Source organism: Anastrepha ludens, chromosome 2, assembly GCF_028408465.1.
Source record: "Anastrepha ludens isolate Willacy chromosome 2, idAnaLude1.1, whole genome shotgun sequence".
Classification (NCBI taxonomy): Eukaryota; Metazoa; Arthropoda; class Insecta; order Diptera; family Tephritidae; genus Anastrepha; species Anastrepha ludens.
The window spans coordinates 57575533-57591456 of NC_071498.1; the positions used below are offsets into that span (position 1 = coordinate 57575533).

At 33.4% G+C, this 15924-nt stretch overlaps 1 protein-coding gene across 9 annotated transcripts in view; it reads right to left on the reverse strand.

The window, feature by feature from the left end:
• LOC128871536 (uncharacterized) overlaps positions 1–8065 on the reverse strand; it is a 41741-nt gene extending 33676 nt beyond the window's left edge. For 8 of the 9 annotated variants that reach the window (XM_054113369.1, XM_054113368.1, XM_054113367.1 and 5 more), the window contains exons 1-2: positions 7956–8065; positions 5666–5846 (exon numbers count right to left, since the gene is read on the reverse strand). In XM_054113369.1, the coding sequence (XP_053969344.1) occupies positions 5666–5756 (91 nt within the window). In that variant the 5' untranslated portion in view covers positions 5757–5846; positions 7956–8065. Of the gene's footprint in view, positions 1–5665; positions 5847–6133; positions 6261–7955 lie in introns of those variants that run through there. The other variant, XM_054113364.1, reaches the window with a different exon arrangement.
• Between the last annotated feature and the right edge of the window lie 7859 nt (positions 8066–15924).

The following is a 15924-nucleotide window of genomic DNA, read 5'->3' on the forward strand; positions in this document are numbered from 1 at the left end:
AATTTTAAAGTGGGATACCCATAACTTTCCGAGTTACATTCAAATACGTACAGTAAACCAGTATTTTTGAAAAATTACAAAAAAAAATATTTTTCCTGAAATAACAAACAAAAATTTTCCCCACAAATTTTTAACAACGAATATTAACTTTTCAAAGCAAAAATTGCTTGTAATTTATTTCTAATATTTTTATCATGTTTTTCTAATTCTTTTTGTATTTTATTCTAAGGTTTTTTTCATAAAAAATTTAAAAAAAAAAACTTAGAAATGTTAAACATTTTCAACATTGAATAAATCTCAAAATTATTAAATCTTTATCAAAATATTTTAATTTTTTCTATCATTTTTTTAATTTTGTTCCAATTTTTTCCACAAAAAAATTTTAATTCTTTTCCAAAAAAAATTTATTCTAATTTTGGAAAATAAATTAATCAATTTTTTTATTTTTTCTAAAATTTGTTTGTCCTAAACAATTCAAAAGAAAATTTATATAAATTTTCAAAACAACAACAGAAGAACTTTAAAAAGTTTTATACCATTCCTTTTTCAACATTAAATAAAGCGCAAAATTATTAAAATTGTTTTTTAAATATTTTCAGTTCATTCAAATTTTTTCTTTAATTTTCTTCTAATTTTTGTGCACAAAAAAATTTATTTCTTTTCTAAAAAATTTCTTTTTTTTTAAATGTTTTCTATTTCTTCTCTTTTTCAGTTTTTTTTTCTAATATTTTTTTGTATTCAAAATGAACAAAAAAAAAATTATACAAATGGTAAAAATAACCGCAGGTAGACTTTAAATTATTCTATGCCTATATTTGCAGTATTGAATAAATTTGAAAATTTTTCTAATTTTGTTTGTCCAAAAAAATTTTAGTTTTTTCTAAGAAAATATTTTCTTATTTTTTTTAACTGTTTTCTATTTTTTCTCATTTTTTCTTCTTTTTTTAAATTTATTTTGTCTTAAAAATTAAAAAACAAAATTTATAAAAATGTTAAAAATAACTTTAAATTATTCTATGCCTAAATTTTCAACATTGAATAAATATGAAAATTATTAAAGTTTTTTCAAAATGTTTTCAGTTTATTCTAATTTTTTTTCAAAAAACATATTTATTCAAATTTTTTTTTCTAATATTTTTTTGTCCTTAAAAAATGCAAAAGAAATTTTATAGTAATGTTAAAAATAAATGCTCATTACCTTTAAAAAATTCTATACCTAAATTGAATAACATAAATCTCAAAATTATTCAGTTTTTTTTTAATTTTTCCAGTTTACTTTTTAATACTCTCAAGCCCACAAATAAGCCAATTTTCAAAAAAATCTCGCTTTTTGCACAGATAGCAAATTTTTATTTATAAATCTCGTTTTCTTAAAGATTTTTATAACTAAAAATCTCTAACTGTAACCTCATCAAATATTACATTAAATAAACCTCGCTTCATTACTGCTCAGTAGGTCAAGGTGGAAACGCACACATATTTACTCTACATTCATTGCATTTACATGTATACATATGCATATACAGTGAAATTCCCCATTACGGACAGTCCTTATAACCGGACAGCTCCAATAACCGGACAAATTTTGGGCACACAGGTTTTTCATTCATTTTTTCATACAAATATCATCCTAATAAACGGACACTCTAATAACCGGACGCGGACAAGGTATTTCAAACCATTTTCATAAAAAAATTTCTCATAAACGGACAAAATTCAAAAATATCACAAGCAAGCTTTGTTGTTCATTATAAAAATGAAACAGGTGATTCCCCTTTTAACATGTATACACTCATTCAAGTCCTGTGTTTTAAATTAAGAGTAGTTTTCCATTCAGTTTGTTAAGTCAGTTGCATGCGAATGGTTGCGTTCAAAGGTTTTCTCCAAATGGATCAAAATGTTTTCACTGAGGACAACAATATAGAAGTTCAATTTGACCAACAAGATGATACTATGGACATAAGTGATTCAGAAGATGAATTTTCAGAAGAAATAAGTGAGCCTATAACATCATAGGATGAGGCTTTAAAACTTGTTGCGGGCTTGAAACAATATGCAAAAAATGACTATGTAGCTTTTCAGCACATTAAAAATATCGAGAGTCACTTTGAAAATGAACATTTTAAATTAAAGCAATCAAGCATTACCTAATTTTTTCAATCAAACTAGTATTGAAATGTAAAGACTTGTACAATGTATTGTACTTAATCGCTATATGTATTTATATGTAATACTAAAGTATGCAAATATTCTTTACTTCCAAAAATTTCTTAAATAAACTATGTACAATACAATTCATATGTGTGGTATATATTTTGTGACTTCATCCCTTATAAGCGGACATCTCCCATAGCCGGACAAAAACACTGCGACGGTGAGTGTCCGGTTATAAGGAATTTCACTGTATATACTTGTATGCCGGAAAAATTGCTGGATACATACTTTTTCGCAAATTCTTTCGTATTTTTTTCAAATACGTTTAATTGGGCTGCTCGCAATTACGAGCACAAATATTTAGCGACCTCAGAAATTGTACGAAAAGAATTACTGAACAGTGGGAGACCCAATTTTTCGTACCACTAAAATCTCTTAAAATTGCACCGATGAAAGGAATGCCCATAAGCTTTGTGAATGCATTTTCAGGAATGGCTATTAAGTGCAGAGTATTGAGAATTCGCAGATATTTCGCATAAAATTCACAAGTTTTTTTGAGATTACATTTGAATTTTTGCTGTTTGTTGCATTAGTGAAAAAGTTTTAGCGCAATAAATTAGTTTAATAACAAAAACAATTTTAAATCTTTAAATTATTTTCGCCATTATGCGTACATACATACATATATTCCAGTGCACATGCAGCTATAAACTCAAGCGTATGGAAGAAATTCTTTTCTATTTTCCCATTTGCTTTTGCTTTTTTGTTTTTTTGTTCTCTATTTATTCGCTATTTCTCAATATTGGCTTTTAGCCAATTTTTCGCAGCTAAAATACGTAAATTTCAACGCATATCTTCGCAGAAGTGATAGTTTCTGGCTGCCTTTTAGGAATTTTTCTTTAAATTTACGTGAGTCTATGTATCTTATCGTTTTTCAGTTTCATGTTATTGTATTTTTTACGAAATATCGTTTTATGAATTCGGGCAGTGAAAATTCTGTACAACACAAAAATAATTCGTGTGTTGGCTGTCTAACTGGGTTGGTTACTCGTTTCGAAAATAGCACAAATTTGCTGCTTTTTGTTATACATAGTTCGTCTATCGTCTATGTATGTGTGTTTGTGTGAGGCTGTGCATGTGCACGCAAAATTTTATTATACAAATTAAATTTTTGTTTTATGATTTCAACAGGCATTCCGATCGAACGGTATATGAAGACATTATCGTGAGTGCAAGATCAAATGAACTGTGATACGTATATATGCATATATATGTATACATATTTATATTAAAATTAGAGTACATACGCCGAGCATATGTGTTTAAAGAATTTTCTGATGGCGCCCTAAAATAAATTTAAATCCTTCGGTTGTATGATTTTTTGTTGAATTTGTGACGTGCACGCAATAAAAGTAATCCGTTGTATTATTTAATGCTGAGTAAGTATATAGTATATATGTATATATATAGATATTTATTTGTTATGTGAAAAAAATTTTAGTATAGCTCGAAATTTTATTTATGTTGAAGAAACGCCAAGGGTCCAAGGAAATATACAGAAAACTTTGGTAAAAATTTTTTAATGTCCATTGTTTGAGCAGTACAAACAAAATTTGCCAAGTTCTGAGAGATAATAGTAACTGTAATATCTGTATATAGCCAAAAATTCAACCTAAAAGATCTTTTGTACCCTCCGGCATGTTTTAAAAGTAGTTAATACTACTCCTATTGACGAGCATTCTGACCATTAAATGTGTTATATCAGGTTATAAATATACACCCTGTGCATTTTATCGGAGAGTCATTGCTTTGAAATAAACTAAAAAATAAAAATTATTCTTCTTCTTCTCTTTTGCTTTTCCCCCTTTTCTTTCACTTGGGGTCAGCTCTCCTAGTTTGTAATCGCCAGATTTTTCGATCTGGGTTCGTCGCTATTTAAATTCGCATTATGTCGCTTTTATTCGTTTTTTGTTGCTTTTCGGTGCACAAAATACATTTAAAAGTACAAATAAAGATTTAAAAAAATTATAAGCGAAGCCAGCTTTTAATTTAAACCCTGAAGTACTCTTGAAAATAGTGTCACAACCTCTCCACTACACAACGGCAAAAAAATTATTATATTGAACTTTTGGGGTTGAACTTTTTATGTTGATCTTTTTTTTTAAATATTTTTACTGTGGTTATTAAAAGCTTATTAATAACTAAGACAAAGTGAGAAGATGGTGCTTGTTTTTAGTAACCTCTAATAATTCAAAACAAGCTCCTAGGTACTGGAGAGCAAACTCTCCGAGACCACTCACTGCCAGAATTTCTCCAAAGACACAGGCTATATTACCCATTCCACTTAAGGCTTAGAGAGAGCATGTACATCATAACGAAAGGCGGATGGGTAGAAATTCATTGCTACTCTGCAAGCTTCTCACATTTTTTAAGAATCTTAGCAGTTTGCCAAGAGCAAAAAATAAAGCTCAACCACTCATAACACAAGCGACACAAAAATGTACCATCTAAGCCTGGGAAAAGCCGCACGGCGGCAAAGAAAATTTTCTGCGCTATCCTCATCCTCTATTACGAGGGTTGCTATTTATATTTCTGGCCTTGTGCACTTATAGTATTGCCAGGTGACATTTGCATACACATCCGAACTCTACTGTACTGTAGAATCGACCTTACTTAGGTTGCAGTTCATAGAGGTCAAATAGTGGAAACTGCACAGAAGAAGAACTTCTAAAGCATGCAGTTTATTTTCGAAAAATAATTCATTAGTATGCCAAAGCAAGGTGGACATTTTTGTTTTAACATTTTTGTGAAGCATTTTAACCCTCTAACTCCTCAATAGGTGGATCTTCCTTGTCTCATTTGCGGGAAAATATACGTAACAGAGGGATATAACGGGCTACAAAGTACTACAAAAATATTTGTTAGAAAATTTTGCTGAGTATTTTAATACAAGGTAGCGCAAAATTAATCACCCTATTGACACTTTTGAACTAGACAGCTGCAGTATACAAACAGATATGCAATGGAGCGCGTAAATCATTAAGTTAATCAAAAATAATAATCAATGGGTTATTAATTTGGCGCCACCATGTACAACATGGCTCAAAAATTCATATTGAACATCAGAAATAAGTCAAAAAAATTATAATCGATCTTATCCCGAATTTCAGTGCTCTCATATGCGCTCTATTTCAAACAGAAATCAGGTATCAGTAAAGCAAGAATTTTTTGCAAACTGCTGCTTAGACAACGATAACAAATATTTGAGAAAGGTGATAAAAACTTTAAAATCTGCCGCAAGCTGAGCAATAACTTAAAATATTACTACCTAAAATGAGCACCTACCAAAATATAATTACTACTTAACCCAAATATTTTTTTCTGTTTTCGTTTTTTTTTTAATTTCTTTTTTTTTAATAAAATTTTATTTCCCATCTTTCGAACGTAATCTAAATATTTACCTACTAAATTTCAAATCAATTTCTTTTAAAACTTTTCTTTGAAAACTTACCTTTCAGCGATCTGATGTAAGATTGCCAGAATTTCGCCTTCTTGCTGGGGGTCTCGTTGCGACCAATCATTTCCAAATGATTTTTAAACATTTTGATCGATTTGCTGTTGCTTGTGTTTGAACAGGAAACCTTATTTATTTATTTAAGTTTACTGAGGTTCGATGTCAAATATCTCGTTCGCTGTAATAAATGAAGAAACAAAGGAAAAAAGTAAATTAACGGCGACGTCCAAACTGGGCAAGCGTTTCAGTGATGTGTTTATTTTTAATTTCAAATTCTTTGAAATTTAAATTCTCAAGCAATACAAAATTTAATTCCTAATATTCAGTATATTTCATTGACGATGGCGATCACACATCACTCTCTTATATAGTCATGATCAATTTTCATAACAACAGGTTTCAATGTACAAAACTTTTTCTTATTAATACAAATGTATATGCGTATACTTATTTTAAAGTTTTTACTTTTATGCTTAGTTATTTTCTATCTGTTCGTTTATTTGTAATTCTGCTCCAGCTTTTTCGGATGAAAAAAAACCGCAGAAAATGTCGACGTTCGCAAAGACGACAAGATCACCGAACACTAAAAATATAATTTCACTTATAATGAGAAAATGTTCACACTTTTCAAAAATGTTTCGTCAACTACGCGCATACACATAGCCAAAAACAAAAACAAAAACTATGGTACACTCTCATACAAATATGCATATATACACATGTGTGTGTGTGTGTGTAGCAAACGAGAGCACCACAATTTATGTGTCGTGTTAAAGGTGCAGGTTTCGTGAGGCGGCAAGCGAAGGTGGGCAGCACAAAAACAACACCAACAAAGCTTTTTCGCATACGTATATATAGGAACAGGCCAATGCTGTGCGCTCGCGGAAAATTCTATACTATGTAAATGCTAAATGTTGAAGGTGTTGGTGATAATGATATTGGTTTGGCTGATCGAGCAGCATCAAGCTGGTGATGGTGATGGTGGTGCTTGCTGGTGGTATTAGTGGATCATGTACATAGTTGTTGGAAGAAGTGGCTTCAACGTGAATAGCGGCAGCTAAAATTCACGGTTATTTATAAATGTCCTTGAGTTGAATATTTTCACAGTGCGCCAGTGGTGGGTTAAGTTGAGAAGAAAAAGATACTTTCGTATGTGCATATGTATGTAGGTGTATACAGTATACTCATGCCTGTGCTGTGGCGCTATGGCCACTTGCTGATGTCGGTCTTCAGTTTGCTTGGTGATCATTTTAATACATACATTTTTATTTTTGATTTTTTTATTGCCTCTTATTTTTTGGGTTTTTTCCCACTTAATTTTTCTTTGCTATTCGTTTTTGTGCTTTGCACACGAAAAAAAATTTTAGCACACAAAAAATATTGAGGTATATTTTTCGAAAAAAAAGCAAACAAAAAACAAAAAAACAACAAAAAGCTACTTGTTGCCGAGCTGCTTCCTTGCTGCTCTTTTATATCGCTACATTTTGAATTAAATTGCGTGTGTGACTGCCCATGCCATTTTTGGCACGGTTACAAAATTTTTCAAAATCTCATATTTTCAGCATATAGCTTCAAAATTGTTGTCTGTTGCTAGTAGCTCCAAAAATTAATGTGTGCGTGTCGTAGCTGTTGTGTAATCGGATTTAATTGGCATTGTATTCCGCTACGAGATTCATTATTGTTAAAAAATATTGGTATAAATTTCGGTTTGTCAACATTTTTAAAAATTTTCTAATTATTTATCAACATTTTTTAGCTTATCGCCGAGCATTTGGCGTTGCACTTTGTATTGAGATATATAATCGTCATTAACACAAATCTAAATAAAGCTAAGCAGTTTGTTTATTAAACCCATTGTGATCGGCTTTTAAGAGTCTTTAACATTTTTATAATTTTCTTTTCTTTTACCAAAATTCAGTTCACTTTTCCGTATGCGGCATACGCAAAGCTTAAATAGTTCAACGAAAAATTATTTCAGAATGCAGTTTTTTGGATTTTTTGCTTTTTAATTCCTTTATTTATTTTATTTTCCTTTTTATGAATGAATTTTTTTACTTTTATTTTATTTCTTTTAGGAATTTTTTATTTTTATTTTTTATTATCATGTTTTTTTTTTGTAGTAATTCCTCGTAACTGCTTGCTTCCTGCTTCTACTGTCCAATTTATTTCAGTTTATTTACTTGTATATTTAACTCTTCACTTTAACTAAAACGTTTTTTTTTTTATTTTTTATTATTACTTTTGTTTGGTACCCTCAGTTGAATACATTTTCAAAAAAATTTCTTACATTTTTATTTACTCCTACTAAAAAAATAGCGATCTATCCTCAACGAAGAATTTTTTCAAACTGTTCGATGCTGAATATCAGCTTCACCAATTTCATTCGCTTTATCACAGATATTCCTTTTATTCTTAAAGTATAAAAACTCACCGATATGCGTGCAAAGTGGATTTGCCAACATAAACATATTCACTAATACAATGAAAAATTGCACATGTAAGTGTACGTCGCAATGGCGGTAGTGGTGGCAAAAAGCTCTTTTCGCCAACGCTTTCCGTCCAAAACAAATATATACACTTTTAGTTTTCACACACAGATGTACATATACATATATATGAGTATGAATGTGTATAAATACATATGCATGTGTGCTTGCCAGCAGTGCATATTTACTACTAAACACATACATGCATATATGTATACTAGGGTCTCTGCATCCACCCACGATCTACTACACCCTGCTCTGCTCTGCCACCCGATTTGCTACATTAGCGAATATTCAAAGTATCTCTACTTGTTGAATTTTTTTTAAATTTTTAAAATTTTTTTTTTTCATTTTCATTTCAAAAATTGTATTATTCTGTTTGAAAAAAGCCTTGGAAAGTCTTTCAAGTGATCGCCCCGGACACTGTGTATGCTGATCACAGTTAATCGGAGATTATGTATATTCATATGTGCTCGCAAACGACCGCCTCAATTACCCTCACGCACACATAGCCATGGGTGGGTTGTATTCATTGGCATTGTTTGCCAATTTTCCAACCACAATTATGACAGCGTAAGCGATTTTGGCCATTTTCATTGCAACTTAGGCAGCAACTTCACTGCTGCATACCCATTTCCCTTCACCACTTTCACAAGAAAATGCTACTTAATTAAATTTTGCTTGCTGCATGTCAATTCTCATTTAAGATTACCTCTAAAGACCTCGAGGTCTGCATACTTATACGTGTACGAGTATATACATACATACTTGCATATGTATACATACATGCAAATGTATGTACTGAAAATTTAATTTTGATTTTTTTTGTGGCCTTTTGTAAATTAATTTTTGCAAACGCTTTCGTATTCCTGAGGTCTTTGCTCTCCTTAATTTGTTTTCCATATTAATGGATCATATAAATTACAATGTTGCTCTTGCATATGTCCCACCCACTGGTAGTAAATCACCATACCAGCAAATGTTAGATATAACTACGTCAATTTTGATCTTGAACGCTACAGTGACCTCTTCCTCTTACTCACTCACCCACCTGCTGACTCTTTGCGCTGCTGTTTAGCCTTCTCGCTTCATTTTTGCATATCTGCCTGTGAACTTAAATCTACTTTTAAACAAATATTTATCATTTGTATATATGTACATATGCGTGGATTTTAGACATAAAACTAAAAATTCTACAGTTTTTTATTATAATTATATACCAATTAAATGTGTGTACTTTGTGCATAGTTGCTATGTTCACAACATCATGAGATCATTGGCTGCCTTAGCTGATTTTAGTTTACATTTTTGTACTATATTTATATTTGTTTGTAAACAGAGAATCTTTTCCGCATCATTTGTTGGCGTAGTGCAAATTGATTCAGTTTTTATAGTTCGCAGAATTTTTTTTATTTCTACTTGTAATTATTATTATTTTTACTAATTTACATAAGTATACTACTGAACACCTATAGTGACACATCCTTATCTATAGGGTTTTCCAAACAGAGGTGTTATTTTGATATTCAAAGAAAAATGCTATTTTTTGATATAAATGATCGCATATTTATTTCATTATAAAGAGGAAGGTATGTCGTTAATAAGCGAAACTAACATCAGGCAAATGACCACCACGACCATGCTTACGGGACAATATCCTTTTCATGAAATTTTCCACAACCGAATTGCAAAGTGGCTGCCCCATGTCCTCGATAGCCTCACGAATTCAATCTTTGAGGTATTAATCGACCCTGGGCTGTTGGCATAGACCTTTTCTTTCACGTAGCCCCAAAGAAAAAAGTCACAAGATCTAATTGTGATCCAATTGTGATCACCTCTTCGAGAGATAACACGGTCCGGAAACTTTTCCTGTAAAATATCAATGGTTTCGTTGCTTGTGTGGCACGTAGCACCGCAGATCAATACCATCCAATTCCGGCCATAAAAAATTGTTAATCATCTCTCGATAGCGCAATCCATTCACCAATAACACCTGTTATTGGAAAACCCTATATAATAAGAAAAAATATACATATAAATACAAATAAATGAAAAACTAATCCGATTCAAAAAAATAAAAAACAATATCTTACCATTCGCCAATAACACCTGTTATTGGAAAACCCTATATATTAAGAAAAAATATACATATAAATACAAATAAATGAAAAACTAATCCGGTTCAAAAAATAAAAATCAATAATAATAATAATAGAGATTGTGGGGCAAAATTAATCATCCAATTTTGTTTTTAAGAAACTTTTTTATAAAAATAAAAGTAAAATAGGGAGAAATAGTAATGGAAATTTTTATTTTGATCTTCAAGGTGCTGGTCCAATGTAAGCTGACTTTGCTTGCTGTATTTGCTTTGCTTGACTCTGAAAACTTGTATGACCAAATGGGCGCTTTGATCGCTGTCATAACAATCAGATGATTCGTAAAAAAAAGAGGAAACAGAGATGTTAACCAAATTTAATAATACATAATACATTTTTGAATTCTGATATTAACTAGTAGACGCTATGAAAAAAATATTGCGAATTCGTCTTTTAACAGTAAAAATGTACAAGATAAGGCGCCAACGGCGAAATTGTTGGGTGCCCGAATTATATTTTGATCAACAAAGCCATGGGTTGTTTGACAGTGCTATGCGCGAGCTTGCAAGAGAGGAAAAGCAATTCAAGAAACCACAATGAATGCGCCTTTCATTGCTTAACGTTTTGCATAACTTTCTGAAGAAATTTCTGCCTACCGATTAGGCAGTGCGCCGAAATAACTAAAATCAGTGTGTTAAGACTGAGCTTATCGCTTCGTAGTAGAAGTTCCGGCTTTGATTATTGCCCACAGTTTAGCCTGAAAGGCACTGCAGTAGTCGGGGAGTCGAAAACTGAAGGAGATCCCCAGAAGCTCGGAACATAAACCTCCGCCCCCCTATCATCGAGCTTTGAGCCATCTGTGTATACATGGATGGGCTCGCCCTGTTTTACCACATTCCGTTCCCATTCTTCCCTCTAGGGTAGGAGGGTCGTGAACGCTGTAGTGGCAGGTATAGGCGGAACTGTAAAGTCCACCTGTCCGGGAAGTCCCAACGTGTCATCCAGGATTTTACCGTAACTATCTATAGTCTGTGTTTGACCACTTACTTAAAGTGCTCAGCTTTATTGCCGCACTCGCGTAATGCACCTTGCCTGCAGGTCTACCGGAAGGAAGTTTAATATCGCTTTCGATGATATGGCTGACATTGCACCAGTAATAAGAACAGATGCATTTATTAGTTAGAGCTTAATCAAACTGCCACATTGTTTATAATATACTTCACAAATACGTTGATGAATGGATTTGTACAAATTCTCCAGATAGCCTAACGAAATCTCCAACTAGGCCGTTTTAATGATTCGAATTAAATCGTTCTTGTCTTTAAATTGTTGCCCATTATCATAAACCTTACGGGTAAGCCATCCCCATAGATTTTCAATTATGTTTAGATCTAGGGACGCAATCATAGCTCTGGCCACAATTGAAACGTGTACAGGTGCATTATCCTGTTGAAACATCCAATTAATAGGTGCATATGTTTAACGAATCTCGGGAAAAAGTTATTCCAATAGAGCTTCATAGCTGTTTCCTGTCATTTTGTAATCTACAATTTTTAATTCGAACGCGCCCGTACCACAATACCACCTTCAGGGCTGTGATGTCGACTCGAGTACCTTTCCTACTGTCTTAAGCTATGGAAATAGCCAGAACTTCAAGCAATGTGATCAGGGCGGCATTCTTTGCGAAATTTATGCAAAGGAGGATTTTTAAAACTTTTTATGCTTCCAATGTGGCGATTCCAGAACATCCCTTTAAATGGGTTTGTATGAGTGGAATTTGATATTGTACAATCCTACAGATTTTGCGGGTTTCCTTCAGTTTCAAAGTCATCGCAGTTCTGCATTTGTATTTCTTACCATATAAGGCACCTATAAGGCACCGATGTGAAAGTCCCCCTGATGTCAAGATATTGATTTGTCAAGTAATTTAGGCTAACTTCTTCTTCTTCTTAATTGACGCGATAACCGCTTACGCGATTTTGGCCGGGTTTAACAAAGCGCGCCAGTCGTTTCTTTCTCGTGCTAACCGGCACCAGGTGGACACACCAACGAAGCTAAGTCCTTCTCCACCTGATCTTTCCAACGTAGAAGAGGCCTTCCTCTTCTTCTGCTACCACCAGCTGGTACCGCATCGAATACTTTCAGAGCCGGAGCTTTTGTATGCATTCGAACGACATAACCCAGACAACGAAGCCACTGGATCTTTATTCGCTGCGCTATATCTATATCGTCGCAAAGCTCATACAGCTCATCGTTCCATCGCCTGCGATATTCGCCGTTGCCAACGTGCAAAGGTCCAAAAATCTTACGCAGAATCTTTCTCTCAACCACTCCAAGCGTCGCTTCATCGGATGTTGTCATCGTCCACGCTTCTGCGCCATACGTTAGGACGGACATTATGAAAGCCTTGTAGAGTGTTAGTTTCGTTCGTAGAGAGAGGACTTTACTACTTATTTGTCCAAAGTAGTACTTTTTGGCAAGAGAAATTCTACGTTGGATTTCCAGGCTGACATTGTTATCGGTGTTCATGCTGGTTCTTAAATAAACGAAGTCTTTTACAACCTCGAAATCATTACTGTCAACAGTGACGTGGGTGCGTTCTTTAACTCTCTTTCATTTCTTCATTCTTTGAGAGAGAATTTTCGCTTATGCCCTTAAATAGATTGATGGCTGGTGATGGCTAACTGGATATGTTATCAGTAAAATCCTCACACTACCTTTATGGAATAGCAACGCCATTTTATTCTCGTAAGCCTGTTATAATGCAAATACGCACCAAACTCATTCTCATACGAGGATCAATAAATAAAATGCCACGAACTGTGTTTTGCTCCTTTACAGTTGTCCAATTTCCAGTAGGAGTAATTAAATACTTATGCAGGTATACGTAATACTTACCTTAACAATTATTTTCTATTCAATTTCAATTCACTTGATTTCATTTCATTCGATTGCATTTCTACGGAATTTCATCAACAAAAGCGAGTAAGCGCTGCTATCATGGCAACCAGCTGCTGAGGGTTGAGTATACGAATAAGTTGACAAATGGATTATTGCCGCGAATAATTCCCCCTCAATAGCATATTATTAACCAGAAAGTATACTTCTGTCAATGTATGCCAATAAAATAAAATGGTATTTCAAATTAAAAAAAAAATAATAATAATTTTCCACGAATAAAAGCAGATGAGGTTAACATCAAAGAGGAAAAACTAGAGGAGTACAAAGACAAATTGAATAATTATTTTCAAGCGAATTTCAAATTATGGTGTGAATATTTGAAAAGTTTGGAATGTATATTAGCATGTCCATTTATTAACGATATTATTGCAGATGGATTTCACATTTATGAAATAGTAGAATACTTACTGAAAACCGCGGCTGGAAAAAACTTTTGTTACTAGGCTGAGCGTGGGCCAGACATTGCAAATATAGCGCAAACTTTTATTCTACAAATGACGCTTCCGAATGGCAAATGACTTTGTGTGAAGCATTTTCATGACAAAAATACAATCGACATTTTTCAAATGCCCGCCGGGGAGCAACTGGTGTTTGAAAAAATGTGGCGAGACAGCCACTGTTCGCTTTTGTTATGTTAGTAAAATAAAGCACTCTGGTTTTTGGTAAAAATAAAAAAATTATTTTGCTTGCTATGCAAAGGCAGCCGCGTGAATTTTTCATTTATTTATTTATTATTTAATATTAATCAAAAACACACAAAAACACAAAAATTCTTACTGACTACTAAATAAAATAACACAAAAACAAGCTAAAACTAAAATGCAGTCTGATCAATACAAAAATAATTATTTTAGCGTATTAAATGATGCATTTCACAAATAAAATAATTGATTTTTAGATATTAAAAAAAAAAAAAATGGAATTCGAGATCTCTTTACATTCGCGAGGGCTCTCAATAACAGCCAGAGCAATAGGTGTAGTGGAATCGAAACTCGTTTTAAATATCTTGAGATAAAAAGGGTAAAAGCTACGTAAAGCTCTGACCAGAATAAGAAAGCTGTTGCGTAATAAGAGAAACGCATCTTGAATTAAATTAAACAGAAAAGACAGCGATAGAATTGATCTACTGCACTCGAGATATTTTAATCTGATTAATAACAAGCGAGAGCTCTAAAAGGAAATAGGGGAGTAAAATATGAAGATCTTAAGCCTTTAAATCTTTTATTTTAAACATCTTTTGTACCCTTTTTGAAGTGAAACTTCTTTAGGCGCGTCGGGGGCCCCAAGGCAGATTGAAAATAGGTGAGTGAAACGGTAAGTTCGGAGCGTTACCGAAATCCGTCAAATGGGCGGGGCCAAGGAGCAGCTGCTCCTTCCACTCTCGCCTATTCGCTCTCTCTGTCGCTCTCTCGCATCGCAAGCGTTGAACGATGTGAGGGAGCCACCGAGACACGCCGTCTCTCCCCTTCTCTCTCGAATGCCTTTCTTTCTCTCCCGTTTGCTCTATAGCAAACTACCCACGCCGTGCATCAGCCGTTCAGTAAGTGTGAAGCGAGGTTAGGATATTGCGTTGACCTGTGATTCGCACTGAACGAAGCGATATTCTTAAATTCAGTGTGTGTTGGTGAACAATTAAGTTACGGGCAAAATGAGTCAGAGTGAGACCGATGTGACGCAAATAGTTGTCTCCAATATGCCTGATGAAATACATGGCAATCCAAGGTAAATATATATTAAGTAATATAAATATATCAAATAAATATATCAAAAAATATATCACATAAATGTACGATGAAATACATCACGACGTTAACGTGTGGGTTTGAATAGAAAATTCACTAAACTCGTAATTAATACACAGCCCCGGTAAATTGGTTTATCGCGTTCTTTCTGTTGGGCTCCCATTCATGGAACAACCAACTTAGAAGTTTCACTTCTACCGTGCGTGAGTCTGACAGACCCTAGATTTTTTATTCTTGTTATAACAAATTGGCGATTGAAATAAATGAAGCAGATCCCAAACTACACCGAACAAACGCGGTTAACAGTAATTTAATTGTGTAATAGCCTAGACAGACGACGGCGTTAATCGAGATTATCGGCGCAGTTAATTCTGATTAAAAGTGTAGATCGACAGATGATTGTTACGTGAATTAGTGAACAGCTGATTTTCTTATTGGATAGTAGTCCCAGTAAAAAATATACCGCAGGTAACAAATACGGGTATAAGTTGCACTGATACTAAAAAATTAATTTTTATTTAAAACAAATATTTAATGGCTATTTAAAATATTTAAATGTTTAAACTAAAGGGTGGTTAAATTTCAAAGGCCGATGTTGGATGTAAACCACACCTAAATGTCAAGTTTTTTTCTGCATTACATTTGATATTTTTCAACTTCAGACTAACTCAATTTTAACCATGGAAAGATACATAATCGAGCAACGCGTTGAACTTATTTAGGCTTATTATGAAAACGGGCGTCAGTGAATGACCAATTTTCGAGGAAAATCATCTTCAGTGAGGAGGCACATTTTCACCTCAGTGGACTCGTCAATAAGCAGGATTGCCGCATTTGGACGAATGATAATCCAAGAGTGATTGCCGAAAAACTAATGAACCCACAAAGAGTGACTGTTTGGTGCGGTTTATGGGCCGACGGCATCATTCGGCCGTATTTTTCCCAAAATGAGGCCGGTCAGGCAGTTACTG